General features: G+C 44.4%; 1 protein-coding gene across 5 annotated transcripts; it reads right to left on the reverse strand.

The window, feature by feature from the left end:
- Positions 1-1,117: 1,117 nt before the first annotated feature.
- On the reverse strand, positions 1,118-24,158 carry cep43 (centrosomal protein 43). 5 transcript variants are annotated; one of them, XM_075459251.1, is made up of 20 exons: positions 23,888-24,158; positions 21,394-21,447; positions 21,267-21,321; positions 21,060-21,148; positions 19,133-19,270; positions 18,415-18,471; positions 17,655-17,725; positions 16,103-16,164; positions 15,957-16,018; positions 15,719-15,796; positions 13,990-14,031; positions 12,750-12,940; positions 11,240-11,296; positions 10,956-11,030; positions 3,796-3,843; positions 2,974-3,074; positions 1,659-1,718; positions 1,521-1,554; positions 1,366-1,453; positions 1,118-1,276 (listed from the first exon to the last, which is right to left on the reverse strand). In XM_075459251.1, the coding sequence occupies exons 1-20, from the start codon at positions 23,969-23,971 to the stop codon at positions 1,196-1,198; spliced, it is 1,527 nt and encodes a 508-aa protein (XP_075315366.1). In that variant the 5' UTR covers positions 23,972-24,158; the 3' UTR covers positions 1,118-1,195. The 5 variants fall into 5 exon arrangements, with proteins under 5 accessions (XP_075315366.1, XP_075315368.1, XP_075315367.1 ...); XM_075459253.1 differs by lacking the exon at positions 10,956-11,030 and having other exon boundaries at positions 23,888-24,157; XM_075459252.1 differs by lacking the exon at positions 13,990-14,031 and having other exon boundaries at positions 23,888-24,155.
- Between the last annotated feature and the right edge of the window lie 943 nt (positions 24,159-25,101).

A 25,101-nucleotide genomic window follows, 5' to 3' on the forward strand; every position in this document is an offset into this window, starting at 1 on the left:
ATCAAAGCCTTACCAAGTATATTTGTCTCATTTCTAGTCAAAATATCTGCCTAACAAGTTCTATTTCAGACAGATATAGGGACTTGTTTGAAGACAATACATCTGGAATATCTTGAAAACAAATTGTTTTGAGTCGTATTTCATATGAAACAAGCTTTTTTTTTCTACATTTGAAGAGGTTTTTAAGCTAATTTGAAGATCACTTTTAACTCAAAAGTCCTAAATATCACATCTTATTTCAAGAAATCTTGACAAACCGATTTTCACTAGTTCCATTGGCAGATTCTTTTGCTTATTTCAAGCAAAAACGTCTTTTATTTGTTGTTTTCTTTACAAATTTTTCGAGGGGCATTTTTTCCAGTGCATTTGTTTTCTTGCCTGAGCTGCAGGAAGTTTCTCGTTTTCAAGCAGAACCGGGCCAGAACCGGGCCAGAACTGGACCAGAACTGGACCAGAACCGGGCCAACATAGAGCAGGGTGTGTGGTTCAGGAGCTTCCTCGGTCACAGCTGCAGCCTTAAGCTCAGGATAAAGTTTTCTCTTAGTTCTTTAAATCTTTGTTATTCTTTAACTAATCATTTAGCCTCAGAACACCATCCCAACCACGAAGTACGGGGGTGGCAGCATCATGCTGTGGAGGGACTGGGGCACTGCACAGAACAGAGGGCATCATGGGAAAAGAAAACAGTGGGGGTATATAAAACATCTGGAAACATCAGCCAGGAAGTCCTCCCCAAACACAGATCAGCTCCAAAGTCGGCTGCAGCCAAAACGAGGAAGGAGCAGAGACTCAGACTCCGCCCCTCACAGGCTCCGCCCTCTCACAGACTCCGCCCCCTCATAGACTCCTCCCCTCACAGACTCCGCCCCTCACAGGCTCCGCCCCCTCACAGGCTCCACCCCCTCGTAGACTCCTCCCCCTCACAGACTCCTCCCCTCACAGGCTCCTCCCTCTCACAGACTCCTCCCCCTCACAGACTCCTCCTCTCACAGACTCCGCCCCCTCACAGACTCCTCCCCCTCACAGGCCCCTCCCCCTCACAGGCTCCGCCCCCTCACAGGCTCCGCCCCCCCCCCCCACAGACCAACAGAACCTCGGTGAATAACAGCACGTCAGCTCTGAGAAACAAACGCGTTTATTGGTTCACTGAAACTTAAATACAGACTTAAATAGGAAGAGGTGCATGATGGGGGATTCAGGCCACGTCCTCCATGTAGTCGGCGGCGTGGCTCTGGCTGAGCTGCGAGACGCTCAAGTCCTGCGTGGTTTCATCGAACTGAAAAACAACAGCAGCGGATTGAGTGTCTGAGGGAGGCGGCCGGCTCCGCCCCTCACAGGCCCCGCCCCTTACGGACGCATCATCACCTTATCGCTGCGGTCCGGACCCTCGATGGAAACCTCCTCGATCTCCTCGCCGATGCTCAGCTCGCTCTTGGAGAGGTCCGACCGGTGGCTGAAACAGAGAGTCGGGTTTAACATCTGCTCGTCAACATCTGCTCACAGCTGGAGACGCTCTGTACCTGTTAAAGTCGTCGTCGTATTCCACGTCGTCGTCTGAGGAAACAGAAACAGAAACATCAGTCTGAGATCTAGCAGAAAAGATTCCCTTCAACCCAACTTTATTCAAACAGCCGCTGTTAACGGGAACATGAACCTACCTAGGTGCAGGGAGGCCGACCGGTCGCTCTGAGCTCTGACGCCCTGATCTCTGACCGCTCCTGCAGGACAGAAAGGTGGGTTAGAACTGATGGACCGAGCCGGGTTCTGAAGCAACGAAGTAACGAAGCAACGAAGTAACGAAGTATTGAAGCAACGAAGTAACGAAGTATTGAAGCAACGAAGCAACGAAGCAACGAAGTAACGAAGCAACGAAGTATTGAAGCAACGAAGTAACGAAGCAACGAAGCAACGAAGTAACGAAGTATTGAAGCAACGAAGTAACGAAGCAACGAAGTAACGAAGCAACGAAGTAACGAAGTATTGAAGCAACGAAGTAACGAAGTATTGAAGCAACGAAGTAACGAAGCAACGAAGCAACGAAGTATTGAAGCAACGAAGTAACGAAGCAACGAAGTATTGAAGCAACGAAGTAACGAAGTATTGAAGCAACGAAGTAACGAAGCAACGAAGTAACGAAGCAACGAAGTATTGAAGCAACGAAGTAACGAAGTATTGAAGCAACGAAGTAACGAAGCAACGAAGCATTGAAGCAACGAAGTAACGAAGTATTGAAGCAACGAAGTAACGAAGTATTGAAGCAACGAAGTAACGAAGCAACGAAGCAACGAAGCAACGAAGTATGGAAGCATCAAAATATCCGAGCCGGGTTCTGGAGGACTGATGGGCTCTGAGGTCTTTACACCGGCTGCCTGTCCATCAGAGGATAGACTTTAAAGTTCTGATGCTGCTCTATAAAGCTCTGAATGGTCCAGGACCAGAATGCATCAGGGACCTCCTGACCCAGTATGAACCTTCCAGACCCCTCAGGTCATCTGGATCCGGTCTTCCATCAGTTCCCAGAGTCAGAACCAGACATGGAGGAGCTGCGTTCAGCTTCTATGCTCCACATGTCTGGAACAAACTCCCAGAAAGCCTCAGATCAGCTGAAACGTTCACAGCGGCAGGAGATGATGAAGAGGAGCGGGTGGAGGCAGCTGGTTCCCTGGCTGTGTTCCAAACCGCATACTTCTCCTACTACTCCTACTAACTTTCTGAGTTAGTATGCGAGTTTGAGTAAGCAGAAGTTCCCGGATGCATACTAGATTCTCCTAAATGTTGGGTATGCATCATGAGGTTACTACTCATACTCAAACTACCCAAGATGCAACGTAACGTGACGTCGCCGATCGTCATTTCCTGTCAAAACGGCAGTTTCAAGCTAGCTACAACGAGGGTAGGTTCACTTCCTGTTTTCAAAACAAAAGCACCAATTGTATGGTAATGGCTTTCCCTATGATGAGGTCTGACACTGACCGTTCCTGCTGTGGATCGGCTCCGACGAGCTGCTTCCTGGCCTCTGGGTGTCAGACTGGGACCCCACTGGAGCTCCCCTGGTCCCCGGGGTCTCCAGCTTCCTGTGGAGCAGAAGGGATTCTTAACAGGTTCAACTTAACTTATTCAGTAAAGTTTGAGCTTTAAAACTTCATTAATCACTTAACTCAACTTATCACTAATAACATTTGCACAAATATCATCATAGTACAATATAATGTAAATTATCCATATACCCCATATTTCTTTTTGGTTCAGTCTGCTCAGTTAAATTTATTTTTACTTTTATTATTGTTAAATGTACAAATCTGTTTTTATTTTATTTAGTTTATTTAGTTTACTGATGTTCATTATTATTATTATTATTATTTACCCTACTCTTCATACTGTAGATTTGTATATAGCTAATGTTTATTCCCTATTTTTATTCTATTTCTATTCTAATTCTATTCTATTTGCTTGTTAAATGTACGCTACTGCTGCAACACAATAATTTCCCAAATTGGGATGAATAAAGTACTATCTATCTATCTATCTATCTATCTATCTATCTATCTATCAACCAAACAGAAATTAGTTTATTCCAGCTGTGTCCTACGCTGCGAAACATCTGTAGGAACGGACTGAAGCTGCAGCTCAGCTTTAAGGAAGTTAGATCTTAGCAGTTTTATCTTTTATTCCGGCTAAATAAAGGCTAAAAAGAGTAAAAAAAAAACAGCAGCTTTAAAGACTAGAAAACAGCAGCTTTTACAGGAAGTTCGGTTTGGTTTCAGGCTGATTTGGTCCTGCACACCTGCAGCTCACCTGAGCTCAGAGCCGTGGTCAGAGGCGGGATCGTCCAGGACCGAGAGGCTGAAGAAGAAGAAGAAGAAGAAGAAGAAGAAGAAGAAGAAGAGAAAGAGGAAGAGGAGGAGGAGGAAGAGGAGGAAAAAGAGGAGGAAGAAGAAGAAGAAGAGGAAGAAGAGGAGGAAGAGGAAGAGGAGGAGACAGTGAGTGCATTCAGCTGTCAGGAACACCTTCAGGAGTCTTTAATGTCAGGAAAGCTCTGAGCTGCTCGGCCAGTTCTCCTCTCTCATCGTTAAAGTTTCATGGAGCCGGCGGCGAAGTGTAATCTGACCGTGTTACAGGCGTCCCTGAGGCCGCCGCCGCCGAGCAACTCTGACACCACAGAGGCTGCTGTGTTCGTGCCCGCTGCATGCTGGGAAACCCACAGCAATCAATCAGACGGCCCATCGATCGATCATCCAGTCAGAGGGCGATTGATCTGTGGCAGCCGAGTTCACGTTCTTTAGGTAATCTAGTTTCCTATCGATCGGATTATTACCTTTTAAAAAGAGGAGCATTTACATTATCAATCAGCTCGTGGCCACAGTTATTCCTGATATTGATCACAGGACCATGGAACAGCAGGTATTAGCTCCTTTTTAATCGGCTCCGATCAGCATCGATGCAGAAAATCATCATTTAGGTGATCAATTATTCCAATAAGTCGATTAATCGGATAAAAAAATACCTTTGCAAAAAATAACTATTTAAAAAATAAAAAAGACAAATCAAGCTGCTACAAACGCAGCATGTGCGTGTGCACGTTGTGCGACAGTAATAACTGTCCGTGTGAAAAAGGAGGCATCGACGCATCTAAGCATCGAAGCATCGAAGCAACAAAGCAAGGAAGTATCGAAGCAACGAAACATCGAAGCAATGAAACATCTAAGCATCGAAGCATCGAAGCAACGAAACATCGAAGCAATGAAACATCGAAGTATCGAAGCATCGAAGCATCTAAGCAAGGAAGTATCAAAGCAACGAAACATCGAAGCAATGAAACATCGAAGTATCGAAGCATCGAAGCATCTAAGCAAGGAAGTATCGAAGCAACGAAACATTGAAGTATCTAAGCATCGAGGCATCAAAGCAACAAAGTATCGAAGCAACGAAGTATCGAAGCATTGAAGTATTGAAGCAACGAAGTATCGAAGCAACGAAGTATCGAAGCATTGAAGTATTGAAGCAACGAAGTATCGAAGCATTGAAGTATTGAAGCAACGAAGTATCGAAGCATCGAGGCATCAAAGCAACAAAGTATCGAAGCAACGAAGTATCGAAGTATTGAAGCAACGAAGTATCAAAGCAACGAAGTATCGAAGCAACGAAGCATCGAAGCATCGAAGTATCAAAGCATCGAGGCATCGAAGCAACGAAGTATCGAAGCAATGAAGCATCGAAGTAACGAAGCATCGAGGCATCGAAGTAACGAAGCATCGAAAACATCGAAGTATCGAAGCAGAGGCATCGAAGCAACGAAGTATCGAAGCAACAAAGCATCGAAGCAGCGAAGTAACGAAGCATTGAAGCATCGAAGTAACGAAGCATCGAAGCAACAAAGCAAGGAAGTATCGAAGCAACGAAACATCGAAGCAATGAAACATCGAAGTATCGAAGCATCGAAGCATCTAAGCAAGGAAGTATCAAAGCAACGAAACATCGAAGCAATGAAACATCGAAGTATCGAAGCATCGACGCATCTAAGCATTAAAGTATCGAAGCAACGAAACATCGAAGCAATGAAACATCGAAGTATCGAAGCATCGAAGCATCTAAGCAAGGAAGTATCGAAGCAACGAAGTATCGAAGCATTGAAGTATTGAAGCAACGAAGTATCGAAGCAACGAAGTATCGAAGCATTGAAGTATTGAAGCAACGAAGTATCGAAGCAACGAAGTATCGAAGCATTGAAGTATTGAAGCAACGAAGTATCGAAGCATCGAGGCATCAAAGCAACAAAGTATCGAAGCAACGAAGTATCGAAGCATTGAAGTATTGAAGCAACGAAGTATCGAAGCAACGAAGCATCGAAGCATTGAAGCATCGAAAACATCAAAGTATCAAAGCATCGAGGCATCGAAGCAACGAAGTATCGAAGCAATGAAGCATCGAAGTAACGAAGCATCGAGGCATCGAAGTAACGAAGCATAGAAAACATCGAAGTATCGAGGCATCGAAGCAACGAAGTATCGAAGCAACAAAGCATCGAAGCAGCGAAGTAACGAAGCATTGAAGCATCGAAGTAACGAAGCATCGAAGTATCGAAGTAACGAAGCATCGAAAACATCGAAGTATCGAAGCATCGAGGCATCGAAGCAACAAAGTATCGAAGCAACGAAGTATCGAAGCAATGAAGCAACGAAGCATTGAAGCATCGAAGCATCGAAGTAACGAAGCATCGAGGCATCGAAGCAACAAAGTATCGAAGCAACGAAGCATCGAAGCAGCGAAGTAACGAAGCATCGAAGCAAAAAAGTATCGAAGCAACGAAGTATCGAAGCAGCGAAGTATCAAAGCAACGAAACATTGAAGTATCTAAGCATCGAGGCATCAAAGCAACAAAGTATCGAAGCAACGAAGTATCGAAGCATTGAAGTATTGAAGCAACGAAGTATCGAAGCAACGAAGTAACGAAGCATCGAGGCATCGAAGCAAAAAAGTATCGAAGCAACGAAGTATCGAAGCATCGAAGCAGCGAAGTAACGAAGCATCGAAGCAACAAAGTATCGAAGCATCGAAGCAGCGAAGTAACGAAGTAACGAAGCATCAAAGCAACGAAGTATCAAAGCAACGAAGTATCGAAGTATCAAAGCAACGAAGTATCAAAGCAACGAAGTATCGAAGTATCGAAGCAACGAAGTATCAAAGCAACGAAGTATCAAAGCAACGAAGTATCGAAGTATCGAAGCAACGAAGTATCGAAGCAACGAAGTATCGAAGCATCGAAGTATCGAAGTAACGAAGCATCGAAAGCATCGAAGTAACAAAGCAACGAAGCATCAAAGCAACGAAGTATCAAAGCAACGAAGTATCGAAGTAATGAAGCATCGAAGTATCAAAGCAACGAAGTATCAAAGCAACGAAGTATCGAAGTATCGAAGCAACGAAGTATCGAAGCAACGAAGCATCGAAGCATCGAAGTATCAAAGCAACGAAGTATCAAAGCAACGAAGTATCGAAGTATCGAAGCAACGAAGTATCAAAGCAACGAAGTATCAAAGCAACGAAGTATCGAAGTATCGAAGCAACGAAGTATCGAAGCAACGAAGCATCGAAGCATCGAAGCAGCGAAGTAACGAAGCATTGAAGCATCGAAGTATCGAAGTAACGAAGTATCGAAGCATCGAAGCAACGAAGTATCAAAGCAACGAAGTATCAAAGCAACGAAGTATCAAAGCAACGAAGCAACGAAGCATCGAAGTAACGAAGCATCGAAGTAACGAAGCATCAAAGCAACGAAGCATCAAAGCAACGAAGCATCAAAGCAACGAAGCATCAAAGCAACGAAGTATCAAAGTATCAAAGCAACGAAGTATCGAAGCAACGAAGCATCGAAGCAACGAAGCAACGAAGTATCGAAGCAACGAAGTATCAAAGCAACGAAGTCTCAAAGCAACGAAGCATCGAAGTAACGAAGCATCGAAGCAACGAAGCATCGAAGTAACGAAGCATCGAAGCAACGAAGCATCAAAGCAACGAAGTATCGAAGCAACGAAGTATCGAAGTAACGAAGTATCGAAGCAACGAAGTATCGAAGCAACGAAGTATCAAAGCAACGAAGTATCGAAGCAATGAAGTATCGAAGTAACGAAGTATCGAAGCAACGAAGTATCGAAGCAACGAAGTATCGAAGCAACGAAGTATCAAAGCAACGAAGTATCAAAGCAACGAAGTATCAAAGCAACGAAGTATCGAAGCATTGAAGCATCGAAGTAACGAAGTATCGAAGTAACGAAGCATTGAAGCATCGAAGCAACGAAGTATCGAAGTAACGAAGCATCGAAAGCATCGAAGTAACAAAGCAACGAAGCATCAAAGCAACGAAGTATCAAAGCAACGAAGTATCAAAGCAACGAAGTATCAAAGCAACGAAGCAACGAAGTATCGAAGCAACGAAGCAACGAAGTATCGAAGTAACGAAGCATCGAAGTAACGAAGCATCGAAGCAACGACGCATCGAAGCAACGAAGCATCAAAGCAACGAAGTATCAAAGCAACGAAGTATCAAAGCAACGAAGTATCAAAGCAACGAAGTATCGAAGCAACGAAGTATCGAAGTATCGAAGCAACGAAGTATCAAAGCAACGAAGTATCAAAGCAACGAAGTATCAAAGCAACGAAGTATCGAAGTATCGAAGCAACGAAGTATCGAAGCAACGAAGCAACAAAGTATCGAAGCATCGAAGCAGCGAAGTAACGAAGCATCGAAGCATCGAAGTATCGAAGTAACGAAGCATCGAAAGCATCGAAGTAACGAAGCAACGAAGCATCAAAGCAACGAAGTATCAAAGCAACGAAGTATCAAAGCAACGAAGTATCAAAGCAACGAAGCAACGAAGTATCGAAGCAACGAAGCAACGAAGCAACGAAGTATCGAAGTAACGAAGCATCGAAGTAACGAAGCATCGAAGCAACGAAGCATCAAAGCAACGAAGCATCAAAGCAACGAAGTATCAAAGCAACGAAGTATCGAAGTATCGAAGCAACGAAGCATCGAAGCAACGAAGCAACGAAGTATCGAAGCAACGAAGTATCAAAGCAACGAAGTCTCAAAGCAACGAAGCATCGAAGCAACGAAGCATCGAAGCAACGAAGCATCGAAGCAACGAAGCATCGAAGTAACGAAGCATCAAAGCAACGAAGCATCAAAGCAACGAAGTATCGAAGCAACGAAGTATCGAAGCAACGAAGTATCGAAGCAACGAAGTATCGAAGCAACGAAGTATCGAAGCAACGAAGTATCAAAGCAACGAAGTATCAAAGCAACGAAGTATCGAAGCAACGAAGTATCGAAGCAACGAAGTATCGAAGTAACGAAGCATTGAAGCATCGAAGTAACGAAGTATCGAAGTAACGAAGCATTGAAGCATCGAAGCAACGAAGTATCGAAGTAACGAAGCATCGAAAGCATCGAAGTAACAAAGCAACGAAGCATCAAAGCAACGAAGTATCAAAGCAACGAAGTATCAAAGCAACGAAGTATCAAAGCAACGAAGTATCAAAGCAACGAAGTATCAAAGCAACGAAGCAACGAAGTATCGAAGCAACGAAGCAACGAAGCATCGAAGTAACGAAGCATCGAAGCAACGAAGTAACGAAGCATCGAAGTAACGAAGCATCGAAGTAACGAAGCATCGAAGCAACGAAGCATCAAAGCAACGAAGCATCAAAGCAACGAAGTATCAAAGCAACGAAGTATCGAAGCAACGAAGTATCGAAGTATCGAAGCAACGAAGTATCAAAGCAACGAAGTATCAAAGCAACGAAGTATCAAAGCAACGAAGTATCGAAGTATCGAAGCAACGAAGTATCGAAGCAACGAAGCAACAAAGTATCGAAGCATCGAAGCAGCGAAGTAACGAAGCATCGAAGCATCGAAGTATCGAAGTAACGAAGCATCGAAAGCATCGAAGTAACGAAGCAACGAAGCATCAAAGCAACGAAGTATCAAAGCAACGAAGTATCAAAGCAACGAAGTATCAAAGCAACGAAGCAACGAAGTATCGAAGCAACGAAGCAACGAAGCAACGAAGTATCGAAGTAACGAAGCATCGAAGTAACGAAGCATCGAAGCAACGAAGCATCAAAGCAACGAAGCATCAAAGCAACGAAGTATCAAAGCAACGAAGTATCGAAGTATCGAAGCAACGAAGCATCGAAGCAACGAAGCAACGAAGTATCGAAGCAACGAAGTATCAAAGCAACGAAGTCTCAAAGCAACGAAGCATCGAAGCAACGAAGCATCGAAGCAACGAAGCATCGAAGCAACGAAGCATCGAAGTAACGAAGCATCAAAGCAACGAAGCATCAAAGCAACGAAGTATCGAAGCAACGAAGTATCGAAGCAACGAAGTATCGAAGCAACGAAGTATCGAAGCAACGAAGTATCGAAGCAACGAAGTATCAAAGCAACGAAGTATCAAAGCAACGAAGTATCGAAGCAACGAAGTATCGAAGCAACGAAGTATCGAAGTAACGAAGCATTGAAGCATCGAAGTAACGAAGTATCGAAGTAACGAAGCATTGAAGCATCGAAGCAACGAAGTATCGAAGTAACGAAGCATCGAAAGCATCGAAGTAACAAAGCAACGAAGCATCAAAGCAACGAAGTATCAAAGCAACGAAGTATCAAAGCAACGAAGTATCAAAGCAACGAAGTATCAAAGCAACGAAGTATCAAAGCAACGAAGCAACGAAGTATCGAAGCAACGAAGCAACGAAGCATCGAAGTAACGAAGCATCGAAGCAACGAAGTAACGAAGCATCGAAGTAACGAAGCATCGAAGTAACGAAGCATCGAAGCAACGAAGCATCAAAGCAACGAAGCATCAAAGCAACGAAGTATCAAAGCAACGAAGTATCAAAGTATCAAAGCAACGAAGTATCGAAGTATCGAAGCAACGAAGCATCGAAGTAACGAAGCATCGAAGTAACGAAGCATCGAAGCAACGAAGCATCAAAGCAACGAAGCATCAAAGCAACGAAGTATCAAAGCAACGAAGTATCAAAGTATCAAAGCAACGAAGTATCGAAGTATCGAAGCAACGAAGCATCGAAGCAACGAAGTATCAAAGCAACGAAGTCTCAAAGCAACGAAGCATCGAAGTAACGAAGCATCGAAGCAACGAAGCATCGAAGTAACGAAGCATCAAAGCAACGAAGTATCGAAGTATCGAAGCAATGAAGTATCGAAGTAACGAAGTATCGAAGCAACGAAGTATCAAAGCAACGAAGTATCAAAGCAACGAAGTATCAAAGCAACGAAGTATCAAAGCAACGAAGTATCGAAGTAACGAAGCATTGAAGCATCGAAGTAACAAAGTAACGAAGCATCGAAGCTGATCGTTTACATCGAGGTGTTGTATTAACAGTCTGACATCATGCTGAAATCTGACGTCTGATTGGATGTTCACACTCACTCGCTGAGGCTTTGGCCTCGTCTCATGGGGGAGACAGCGGGCGCAGAGAGACTCTCCTCCCTCAGAGGGGCGGCGCTACAGGGAGGACAGGTGAAGGACAGACAGGTAGAGGACAGACAGGTAGAGGACAGACAGGTGGAGGACAGACAGGTGGAGGACAGACAGGTGAGACCAACTGTGCAGCACAACCACAAAGAAGAAGAAGAAGAAGAAGAAGAAGAAGAAGAAGAAGAAGAAGAAGGAACAAACACCTTTCCTTCTGGTGTCTCCGGTGTGATACTCACTCTTTCTTACTGTTGGTCCTCTCTGAAGAGTCCTGTTCTCCGATCGGAGAGCTTTGACTTCAGAGGCAGCAGAGAGACACAGAGGACAACATTCAGGTCTGTTCTACTCTTTATACCCTGAGTTCATAAACTGCAGCTCATCCAGGATGTAGGACCATGTCTGGGACATTTAGCTCACATCTGTGGGGACATTTAGCTCACATCTGTGGGGACATTTAGCTCACATCTGTGGGGACATTTAGCTCACATCTGTGGGGACATTTAGCTCACATCTAGCTCACATCTGTGGGGACATTTAGCTCACATCTGTGGGACATTTAGCTCACATCTCTGGGACATTTAGCTCACATCTCTGGGACATTTAGCTCACATCTGTGGGGACATTTAGCTCACATCTGTGGGACATTTAGCTCACATCTGTGGGGACATTTAGCTCACATCTCTGGGACATTTAGCTCACATCTCTGGGACATTTAGCTCACATCTCTGGGACATTTAGCTCACATCTGTGGGGACATTTAGCTCACATCTGTGGGGACATTTAGCTCACATCTCTGGGACATTTAGCTCACATCTGTGGGGACATTTAGCTCACATCTGTGGGACATTTAGCTCACATCTGTGGGACATTTAGCTCACATCTGTGGGACATTTAGCTCACATCTGTGGGGACATTTAGCTCACATCTGTGGGGGCATTTAGCTCACATCTGTGGGGACATTTAGCTCACATCTGTGGGACATTTAGCTCACATCTGTGGGACATTTAGCTCACATCTGTGGGACATTTAGCTCACATCTGTGGGACATTTAGCTCACATATGTGGGACATTTAGCTCACATATGTGGGACATTTAGCTCACATCTGTGGGACATTTAGCTCACATCTTTGGGACATTTAGCTCACATCTCTGGGACATTTAGCTCACATCTCTGGGACATTTAGCTCACATCTCTGGGACATTTAGCTCACATCTGTGGAACATTTAGCTCACATCTCTGGGACATTTAGCTCACATATGTGGGACATTTAGCTCACATATGTGGGACATTTAGCTCACATATGTGGGACATTTAGCTCACATCTCTGGGACATTTAGCTCACATATGTGGGACATTTAGCTCACATCTCTGGGACATTTAGCTCACATCTCTGGGACATTTAGCTCACATCTGTGGGACATTTAGCTCACATCTTTGGGACATTTAGCTCACATCTCTGGGACATTTAGCTCACATCTCTGGGACATTTAGCTCACATCTCTGGGACATTTAGCTCACATCTCTGGGACATTTAGCTCACATCTGTGGGACATTTAGCTCAGAAATATTTTCATTGTATTGAGGAGATTTTTACCTATTTTCTGCAGTTTTTCTGGTACAGTTTGCTGAAATGCTGCAGCTTTGTGCTGATTCGGCCTCTAAACGCGGCTGTAAATCTGCCTTTCTGTTCAGACTTTCTGTTCAGAACTAAGAATAAAACACGTGGAGCAGAAACCAAACGTCCTCACCAGCCGTATGTCTTCTGTGGTTTGGGCAGCGGGTCGTCGAAGAACGAGTCCCCCTCGTCCGGGTCGCCCTCCTCCTCCGCCTCCAGGTCCAGGTCCAGCTGCTCCTTCCTCACAGCTGAGGCGGAGGTTCTGCTGTTGGCCGTCTGCTGCTGGAGCTCTGCTTTACCCAGAGAGAGCGCGCGCTCCGAGTCCTGAGCAACATGACACAAGGTCAGGAGAAACGTTCACAGCGGCAGGAGATGATGAAGAGGAGGAAGAGGAGCGGGTGGAGGCAGCTGGTTCCCTGGCTGTGTTCCAAACCACATACTACTCCTTCTACTCCAACTAACTTTCTGAGTTAGTATGCGAGTTTGAGTAAGCAGAAGTCCCCGGATGCATACTAGATTCTCCTAAATGTTGGGTATGCATCATGAGGTAACTACTCATACTCAAACTACCCAGGATGCAACGTAACGTGACATCGCCGATCGTCATTTCCTGTCAAAACGGCAGTTTCAAGCTAGCTACAGCGAGGGTAGGTTCACTTCCTGTTTTCAAAACAAAAGCACCAATTGTATGGTAATGGCTTTCCCTATGATAAAAGGCAACGGGTATTTTATTTTGTGAAAATAACCGGAAGTGCGTTGCTCACTGCGGCTAGCTTTAGTAGCGCCGAATTCGTGGGAACAAAATTGTAAGCAGCCGGTATTTTGTCAGGTTTTCAACACGTTGGGGATCTAAACGACTACTTTCTCACCTGAAAATGTTTCAAATGTTGCTAAAGTTTACAGAGTTTAGAGCTTAAGGGAAATCAGCTTCAGGCCGGCTGATTTCGGCTCGGGCAGGAGCGAAATGCATTGTGGGTAAACGCTCTGCATACTGGCTGATCGATGAGTATGCAGTATGTAGGATGTAGTATGTAGCATGTAGCATGTAGTATGTAGCATGTAGCATGTAGCATGTAGTATGTAGCATGTAGTATGTAGCATGTAGCATGTAGTATGTAGCATGTAGCATGTAGCATGTAGTATGTAGCATGTAGCATGTAGCATGTGGTTTCGAACACAGGCCTAGTGATTTCCATCACTGACTGCTGCTCTGAAACGTCACCACTTGAGTTTCACTCTGTTAGAATCCAGAAACCGGACAGACGGTGGAGGAACAAACAGATGAAGTCTGAAGGTGGGAGTTAGTGAACTCAGCTGAGGTTTATTTCAAAGTGTTAGCATGAAGCTCCGCCCTCTGCTCCTCACGGCGTTACCTTGGCTGCAGCCTGACGCCTCGGGCCTCTATACCTGGGGATCTGTGCACAACAGGAACACCGACTGTCAGCTGCACAGTGCTGTTGGACTGGTTCTTTGATCCAACACACAGCAGGGGGTCACAGACCCCAGAGTGGTCCAGCTGCTCCAGATGTGACACTTTTATCTCATTACTGACCTCAGACTCAGATCAGAGTCACTGATCTACCCTCACCCTGCTTCTGTGGCTGTGTTCGAAACCGCCTACTACATACTGCATACTTCCATACTACATACTACAAACTGCATACTACATCCTACATACTGCATACTACATCCTACACACTGCATACTACATCCTACACACTGCATACTACATCCTACACACTGCATACTACATCCTACACACTGCATACTACATCCTACATACTGCATACTACATACTGCATACTACATCCTACACACTGCATACTACATCCTACATACTGCATACTACACACTGCATACTACATCCTACACACTGCATACTGCATAATACATACTGCATACTACATCCTACATACTGCATACTACATCCTACATACTGCATACTACACACTGCATACTACATCCTACACACTGCATACTGCATACTACATCCTACACACTGCATACTGCATACTACATCCTACACACTACACACTGCATACTGCATACTACATCCTACATACTGCATACTACACACTGCATACTACATCCTACACACTGCATACTGCATACTACATCCTACACACTACACACTGCATACTACATCCTACACACTGCATACTGCATACTACATCCTACATACTGCATACTACACACTGCATACTACATCCTACACACTGCATACTGCATACTACATCCTACATACTGCATACTACACACTGCATCCTACATCCTACACACTGCATACTACATCCTACATCCTACATACTGCATACTACATCCTACATACTGCATACTACACACTGCATACTACATCCTACACACTGCATACTGCATACTACATCCTACATACTGCATACTACACACTGCATCCTACATCCTACATACTGCATACTACATACTGCATACTACATCCTACATACTACATACTACATACTGCATACTACATACTGCATACTACATACTACATACTGCATACTACATACTACATACTGCATACTACATCCTACATACTGCATACTACATACTACATACTACATACTACATACTACATACTCATCGATCAGACAGTATGCAGAGCGTTTACCCACAATGCATTTCGCTCCTGCCCGAGCCGAAATCAGCCGGCCTGAAGCTGATTTCTCTTAAGCTCTAAACTCTGTAAACTTTAGCAACATTTGGAACATTTTCAGGAGAGAAAGTAGTCGTTTAGATCCCCAACGTGTTGAAAACCTGACAAAATACCGGCTGTTTACAATTTTGTTCCCACGAATTCGGCGCTACTAAAGCTAGCCGCAGTGAGCTAACGCACTTCCGGTTATTTTCACAAAATAAAATACCCGTTGCCTTTTATCATAGGGAAAGCCATTACCATACAATTGGTGCTTTTGTTTTGAAAACAGGAAGTGAACCCAACATTTAGGAGAATCTAGTATGCATCCGGGAACTTAAAGTTAAAGTTAGTATGAGTAGTAGGAGAAGTATGCGGTTTCCAACACAGCCTCTGTTTCCTCTGAGTGAGACAGACTCACATTAACGCTGAGGCCGGCGACCTGAACGCACCTTACTGACGGGCGGGGGGCTGAGCTGGTCTTCAGGACTCTGCTGCTGGGGTCGGATGGTGTCCAAGTCCTGGACCACCTGCACACAGAGCAGGGGGGGGGGGCATGTTGGACACAGAAAGGCATTAAAGGAGCAGTCCGGGTCTCCTCAGCCGGTGAGGAAACGTTCGCCAACTGTCCCTTTAAGACATGGACAGCAGCTTTGGGTCAGCAGTGTAAACGGGGCAGAAGGCTCTCACCACACTTCGGCACTGACTGAACAGACGGCGGTACATCCCCTGGAACAGCTGGAGGTCGACGGCTGGAACAAAGAGAAGAAATCTGTCAGAACCTTCGGTGGTTCAGCAGATCACATCTGAGAGTTCAGAGAGTTCAGATAACTTACTGCTGGAGAAACTTCTGTCTGCAGCTCTGAGCTCATCCGAGATGAAGCGCTCCAACATGCTCCTGCAGAGACAAACATCTGGGTCAGGTTCTGGTTCCAGAACACAAGATCCTGGAGATCCTAAAGATCCTGACAGATCCTGACAGACCCTAAAGATCCTAAAGATCCTAAAGATCCTGAAGATCCTGAAGATCCTAAAGATCCTGACAGATCCTAAAGATCCTGACAGATCCTAAAGATCCTGAAGATCCTGACAGATCCTAAAGATCCTAAAGATCCTGAAGATCCTGAAGATCCTAAAGATCCTGGAGATCCTAAAGATCCTGACAGATCCTAAAGATCCTAAAGATCCTGAAGATCCTAAAGATCCTGGAGATCCTAAAGATCCTGACAGATCCTAAAGATCCTAAAGATCCTAAAGATCCTGGAGATCCTAAAGATCCTGGAGATCCTAAAGATCCTGGAGATCCTAAAGATCCTGGAGATCCTAAAGATCCTAAAGATCCTGGAGATCCTAAAGATCCTGACAGATCCTGAAAGATCCTGACAGATCCTAAAGATCCTGAAGATCCTCACAGATCCTAAAGATCCTGACAGATCCTGACAGATCCTGACAGATCCTGACAGATCCTGACAGATCCTAAAGATCCTAAAGATCCTAAAGATCCTGAAGATCCTAAAGATCCTGGAGATCCTAAAGATCCTGACAGCTCCTAAAGATCCTAAAGATCCTGGAGATCCTAAAGATCCTGACAGATCCTAAAGATCCTAAAGATCCTGGAGATCCTAAAGATCCTGACAGATCCTGAAAGATCCTGACAGATCCTAAAGATCCTAAAGATCCTAAAGATCCTGAAGATCCTCACAGATCCTAAAGATCCTGACAGATCCTGACAGATCCTGACAGATCCTAAAGATCCGACAGATCCTGACAGATCCTAAAGATCGTGACAGATCCTGACAGATCCTAAAGATCCTGACAGATCCTGAAATATCCTGAAGATCCTGACAGATCCTGACAGATCCTAAAGATCCGACAGATCCTGACAGATCCTAAAGATCCTGACAGATCCTGACAGATCCTAAAGATCCTGACAGATCCTGAAATATCCTGAAGATCCTGACAGATCCTGACAGATCCTAAAGATCCTGACAGATCCTGACAGATCCTAAAGATCCTGACAGATCCTCACAGATCCTAAAGATCCTGACAGATCCTGACAGATCCTGACAGATCCTAAAGATCCGACAGATCCTGACAGATCCTAAAGATCGTGACAGATCCTGACAGATCCTAAAGATCCTGACAGATCCTGAAATATCCTGAAGATCCTGACAGATCCTGACAGATCCTAAAGATCCGACAGATCCTGACAGATCCTAAAGATCCTGACAGATCCTAAAGATCCTAAAGATCCTGAAGATCCTCACAGATCCTAAAGATCCAACAGATCCTGAAATATCCTGAAGATCCTGACAGATCCTGACAGATCCTGGAGATCCTGAGGATCTGAAACAGCTGCTCTCTCTAAGTGCTCCAGATGTTTCCTACCTGCTCAGCAACGGGAGCAGATCTGTGAAGACGCTCTTCAGATCTTCTCTTCGGACGCAGCCGCTCTGATCCTGCAGGTGGGAGGAAACGTGCGTCTGTGATTGGCCGCAGGTCACCTGTGATTGGCCACAGGTCACCTGTGATTGGCCACAGGTCACCTGTGATTGGCCACAGATCACCTGTGATTGGCCACAGGTCACCTGTGATTGGCCACAGATCACCTGTGATTGGCCACAGGTCACCTGTGATTGGCCACAGGTCACCTGTGATTGGCCACAGATCACCTGTGATTGGCCACAGGTCACCTGTGATTGGCCACAGGTCACCTGTGATTGGCCGCAGATCACCTGTGATTGGCCACAGGTCACCTGTGATTGGCCACAGGTCACCTGTGATTGGCCACAGATCACCTGTGATTGGCCACAGGTCATCTGTGATTGGCCACAGATCACCTGTGATTGGCCACAGATCACCTGTGATTGGCCACAGATCACCTGTGATTGGCCACAGGTCACCTGTGATTGGCCACAGGTCACCTGTGATTGGCCACAGATCACCTGTGATTGGCCACAGATCACCTGTGATTGGCCACAGGTCACCTGTGATTGGCCACAGGTCACCTGTAATTGGCCACAGGTCACCTGTGATTGGCCACAGATCACCTGTGATTGGCCACAGATCACCTGTGATTGGCCACAGGTCACCTGTGATTGGCCACAGGTCACCTGTGAGCATGATGTCATCAGAGCGTCACACTCACCTTGGCGTACGAGTCGAACCTCTTCTGGGCGTGTGCCATCTGCTTCTGAGACGGTTCCTGCAAAGGACAGAAGAAGAGAGAGATGGCAGTGATGTGGAGCTGCAGCGCCACCTGCTGACCAGAGTTTATCCTGTCCTAACCAGCTGATGGCGCCCGGTGAGAGACGGGAAGAAAAAACACCACCAAGAAGCTAACATGGAGAGCGGGGAGGCCACCGTGTTCATGGTCTGCATGATGGTGATATTAATCATGGACGATCACATGGGGCGTCTAACATGGAGGCTGGAAGAGCTCACAGAGAGAGTCAGGAGACAAAGGATGCAGCGCAGGAGAGCAGAGCGCCGCAGACAAAGGAGACCACGTGGAGGTTTAACTTATTAAACACGCCAAGGTTGTGTCCGTGTCGTATGAGGAAACATTTCAGCCTGACAGCATGGCAGCAGTGGCCTCAGTGTAACACAGAGAAGTCAGCAGGAAACCGGAGTTCTGCCTCCTACTGACGCTCAGTGACCCAGATCCCCAGAACCGGATCTCCAAAGTCATAGAGTCGGTTCCATTATTTCACAGCTGAACATTATGAAACTAAAACCTTCCTGATGATGGACTCATCCTGTGATCTGCCTTTTTAAAACATAAACCTGAACCTGCTGTGACTCTGCTGTTGAAACAGAGCCGGTTCTGTTCGGCTCACCTGTGGGACACCTGAGCAGGGTCTCACCTCAGCGGGGCAGGAGGGCTTCTCCCGGTGCCGCCCCCTCCTGACGAGCTCCAGCAGCAGCGGAGAGTTCTGGTTCAGGTCCGACGGGCTCAGACCCAGCTCCCTGCAGACCAGGTCCCGGCCGTCCATCCCGTTCAGCTGCAGACACACAGTCCAGGTTAACTTAGTCCTGATGAAACCTGGAGGTTCTAAGGTGGTTCTGGTTTACGGGGCCTGTTGGACTCCTCCGGTTCTGCCCCCCCCCCCACCGGTCCTGTTTGTGGTTTTAGTGGACCGGATCTGGAGAGGAGGGCAACTGGTTTGGGAACCTCTGGGTTCCAGACAGGCTTAGATTCAGGCTTAGAGACAGGAGGAGGAGCTACAACATCAGGGGGAGGAGCTCCAACATCCAGAGGGAGGAGCTCCACCATCCAGAGGGAGGAGCTCCATCATCCAGAGGGAGGAGCTCCATCATCCAGAGGGAGGAGCTACAACATCCAGAGGGAGGGGCTCCACCATCCAGAGGGAGGAGCTACACCATCCAGAGGGAGGAGCTCCAACATCCAGAGGGAGGAGCTACACCATCCAGAGGGAGGAGCTACACCATCCAGAGGGAGGAGCTCCATCATCCAGAGGGAGGAGCTACACCATCCAGAGGGAGGAGCTCCAACATCCAGAGGGAGGAGCTACACCATCCAGAGGGAGGAGCTCCACCATCCAGAGGGAGGAGCTCCATCATCCAGAGGGAGGAGCTCCAACATCCAGAGGGAGGAGCTCCATCATCCAGAGGGAGGAGCTACAACATCCAGAGGGAGGAGCTACACCATCCAGAGGGAAGAGCTCCACCATCCAGAGGGAGGAGCTCCATCATCCAGAGGGAGGAGCTCCAACATCCAGAGGGAGGAGCTCCAACATCCAGAGGGAGGAGCTACACCATCCAGAGGGAGGAGCTACAACATCCAGAGGGAGGAGCTCCACCATCCAGAGGGAGGAGCTACACCATCCAGAGGGAGGAGCTACACCATCCAGAGGGAGGGGCTCCACCATCCAGAGGGAGGAGCTACACCATCCAGAGGGAGGAGCTACACCATCCAGAGGGAGGGGCTCCACCATCCAGAGGGAGGAGCTACACCATCCAGAGGGAGGAGCCCCACCATCCAGAGGGAGGAGCTACACCATCCAGAGGGAGGGGCTCCATCATCCAGAGGGAGGAGCTACACCATCCGGAGGGAGGAGCCCCACCATCCAGAGGGAGGAGCTACACCATCAGGGGGGAGGAGCCCCACCATCCAGAGGGAGGAGCTCCAACATCCAGAGGGAGGAGGTACAACATCCAGAGGGAGGAGCTCCAACATCCGGAGGGAGGAGCCCCACCATCCAGAGGGAGGAGCTACAACATCCAGAGGGAGGAGCCCCACCATCCAGAGGGAGGAGCTACACCATCCAGAGGGAGGAGCTCCATCATCCAGAGGGAGGAGCTACACCATCCAGAGGGAGGAGCTCCATCATCCAGAGGGAGGAGCTACAACATCCAGAGGGAGGAGCTCCATCATCCAGAGGGAGGAGCTACAACATCCAGAGGGAGGAGCTACACCATCCAGAGGGAGGAGCTACAACATCCAGAGGGAGGAGCTACACCATCCAGAGGGAGGAGCTACAACATCCAGAGGGAGGAGCCCCACCATCCAGAGGGAGGAGCTACAACATCCAGAGGGAGGAGCCCCACCATCCAGAGGGAGGAGCTACAACATCCAGAGGGAGGAGCCCCACCATCCAGAGGGAGGAGCTACACCATCCTAGATTCTAACTGGTTGACTTGGAGATTCATGATCTTGTGATCGTTGCAGTATAAATAAATATCATGTCATAGTTAATTCAGTTTTCACACACTGGCCTCCAGATCCCGGCGCTGAGTTTATCTGATTTATGACTCCTGTCAGAAACTCACCGAGTTGATCTCCGGCTGGAACACGGCGAGGCTGAAGTCGAGGTTGAAGACCTGCAGGAAGTCCACGATCAGGCTGGCCACCAGGCGACCTGCAGAAGGACAGAACCAGGTCAGGAAACCCACCTGGGACTCATCAGATGTTTAAACCACAGAGGGCGCAGCAGCGCCTCCCTGTGGCCACCAACAGGAACTGCAGCGGCCGCTCACCGTCTCTGGAGTCCAGACATCTCCTCAGGTTCTGGTTGATCAGCGGCGTTTTGTTCTGAGGACGACAGAGACCGTCAGCACGCTCCTCTGAGAGAGGAAAGGAAGGGAGAAGGACGGCGGGACTCACCTCCAGTCGGTCCTGGTCCTCCATGGCCAGGAACACTGCTGCCCTCATCTCTGCCTGCAGGCGCAGAAACGAGGGTGAACCATCAGAGAAACAACATCTACTCTGTTTTAATGTACTTTAAATGTGCTTTATTTATACAGCCCTGTACAGACGATTCCTTACGGTGTACCAAAGTGCTTTACAGCAGGTAATAAATAAAGAGAAGAAGAAGTAAAAACAGTAAAAACAATAAAAGAACAGTGAACAAATGAGATAAAATAAGATAAAAGTGTCATCATGCTTCTGGGTATTAAAGCCATCCTAAATAAGCAGGTTTTTAGCCCAGATCTGAAGAGGCCCAGGTCAGAAATAAGTATAATAATAATAAATAAATAATAAATAAATAAATAAGTAATAAATAAATAATAATAATACGGTGTACCAAAGTGCTTTACAGCAGCTAATAAATAAAGAGAAGAAGAAGTAAAAACAAATAAAAACAATAAAAGAGCAGTGAAAGCAACAAAATACAACAAAATCGAATAAGATAAAATAAGATAAAAGTGTCATCATGCTACTGGGTATTAAAGCCATCCTAAATAAGCAGGTTTTTAGCCCGGATCTGAAGAGGCCCAGGTCAGAAATAAGACGCAGCTGGACGGGGGGCTTATTCCAGAGCCTGGGGGCAGCTTTGGGAAAAGGCTCGCTCACCCCAGGGTTTGTATTCTGACCTGGGCACTTCCAGCAGAAACTGATCTGCTGACCTCAGAGCTCTGCCAGGACTGTTAAAAGCTCAGATAAATACAAATTCCTTTGTCATGTCTGATTATAAAGTGAAGATTTTCAGTTTTTGGCCTGAGCTGAGTGACATTTCTGAGATTTCTGTTCAATTATTCTGCACTAAAACCGGATTGTTTTATGGGATTAAAGTTATTTAACAGGAAAAATACACCAAGTTGGAAATCTAGAAGACATGGACAGAAGTAAGAAAACCTTTCTAATAACATCATAGTACAATATAATATAAACTATCCACATATCCTATATTTCTTATTGGTTCAGCCTGCTCAGTTAAATTTATTTTTACCTTTATTGTTAAATGTACAAATCTGTTTTTATTTAGTTTACTGATGTTTATTATTATTACTATTATTATTATTATTATTATTAACCCTACTCTTCATACTGTAGATTTGTTTATAGCTAATGTTTATTCCCTATTTTTATTCTATTCTATTTGCTTGTTTTTCCTTTAATTGTTTACATATATTTTATACTGTACGCTGCTGCAACACAATAATTTCCCAAATTGGGATGAATAAAGTATTTATCTATTTATCATAAAACTGCTTCTTTAGGAATAAAAACGGAAATAAATAACTTTTTAAAAGCCTTAAGATATTACGATATTACACTGTTTCACTTGGTTCTCCATAAACTTTCCTTTTTAAAGGGAATTTTCACAGATTGTGTCTTAAGGCGAGACACGGCCGGCAAAAACAGAGATTACATGCAGGGGTCAGTTTTTAGATTTTGGGCCAGTCTGCTCCTTCAACATGTGTTATTTCAAAACATAAATTAAATGTTTATTTCATCACATTTTGTTTCATCGCGGCAGTACGTTTCGCCCAAATTTACCAAAATGAATTCCCCTACTTAAATCTTTAAATGCCGTTTTCTCAAAATCAGTTTTTTGTATTTTTCCAGTATCAGTATCTCAGCCTATGGAGCACCTACTAACACCAAACTTTCCAGTTATACACTTAGCAGTATTCTGAAGATATTTACAGAAGGATTTGTTGATAAATCATTCCTGGCCTGATTTATGTGACGTTATAATAAAAAAATATGGCGAAAATTGATGTTTTTTAGGCTCTGGGCAGTATATTTAGATTTCCTAGGAAATGAAAGCAGATATCCTGAAATCCCTCTGTAATTTTCTTTTCATTTTGTGTGTAAACAAAATGAAAAAAGAATTTTGCACCTGGCTTTATCATATGTTCAGATCTAGATTCTGAAATATATGCAAATGTGCGCATATATAATGAGATAATGCCTCATTTGCATAATTAAACATACAACTTTCTAAAACTTGCAATACATCTTTTTTTCATAATTGTATAAGTAATCAACCGATGAAGTTTCATGGTGATATCTATTATTTTAAAATATTACCCTATTCACCTGTACTGTCTCGCCTTAATTCCATTATTTCCACGCACTGTGACGTCACAGCTGACGTCTCTGAGCAGCTAAAGTCACTTCCGGTATCGATTAACTCACTCCAACTAGTTCCATCATTAACCCGCAGCTGTTAACTAGTGAACAGTTAGTGAGACCGAACCCCTGAATTATCCACATACAGTAAAACACGTCCGCAGGTCATAAAACTCAGTTAGATGCGGAGCTGAGCTTAAAGATGCTAACTGATGAGCTAGCGTTAGCCTAGCACGGAGCTAACCGGCAGCCCGGCACCGGAACAAAGTTCCGCTCTGTGCCCGTTGTGTTGTCTGACCTTCAGCTTGTTGAGGACTCCGCTGTTCTCCAGGTTCTGGATCAGCAGGTCTCTCAGCTCCGTGTCATCGTCCGCAGCCGACATGATTATCTGAAGCTAAAGTAGGCTAACTGCTGCTACCAGGACAACAGACCAAAACAAACAACCCGGAAATACCTCTTCTTCTTCTGCTGTCTGTTGTGGGGTTTATCGCACAGTAGCACCATCTACAGGACTGAAGGTGCTACAGCAGCGAGCTGGGAACATTTTTTTAAATACTTTTTAATTATGCTTGCTTATCATCATATCATATCATATTATATTATATTATATTATCATATCATCTTATATCATATCATATCATATCATATTATCATATCATATCATATCATATTATATTATATTATATTATCATATCATCTTATATCATATCATATCATATCATCTTATATTATCATATCATCATATCATATATTATATTATCATATCTTATATCACATTATATCATATCATATCATAACATCTTATATTATATCATATCATCTTATATTATATCATATCATATGATATCATCTTATATCATATCATATCATATTATATTATCATATCATCTTATATCACATTATATCATATCATATTATATCATCTTATATCATATCATATCATCTTATATCATATCATATCATATCATAACATCTTATATTATATCATATCATCTTATATTATATCATATCATATCATATCATCTTATATCATATCATATCATATTATATTATCATATCATCTTATATCATATTATATTATATTATATTATATTATCATCTTATATCATATAATATTATATTATCATATCATCATATCATATATTATATTATCATATCTTATATCATATTATATTATCATATCATCTTATATCACATTATATCATGTCATATTATATCATCTTATATCATATCATAACATCTTATATTATATCATATCATATCATATCATATCATATCATCTTATATCATATCATATCATCTTATATTATCATATCATCTTATATCATATCATATCATATCATATCATATCATATTATATTATCATATCATATCATCTTATATCATATCATATCATATAATATATTCATATCATATCATATCATATTATATTATATTATATTATCATCTTATATCATATCATATCATATCATCTTATATCATATCATATCATATTATATTATCATATCATCT

Source organism: Odontesthes bonariensis, chromosome 24 (assembly GCF_027942865.1).
Source record: "Odontesthes bonariensis isolate fOdoBon6 chromosome 24, fOdoBon6.hap1, whole genome shotgun sequence".
Lineage (NCBI taxonomy): Eukaryota > Metazoa > Chordata > Actinopteri > Atheriniformes > Atherinopsidae > Odontesthes > Odontesthes bonariensis.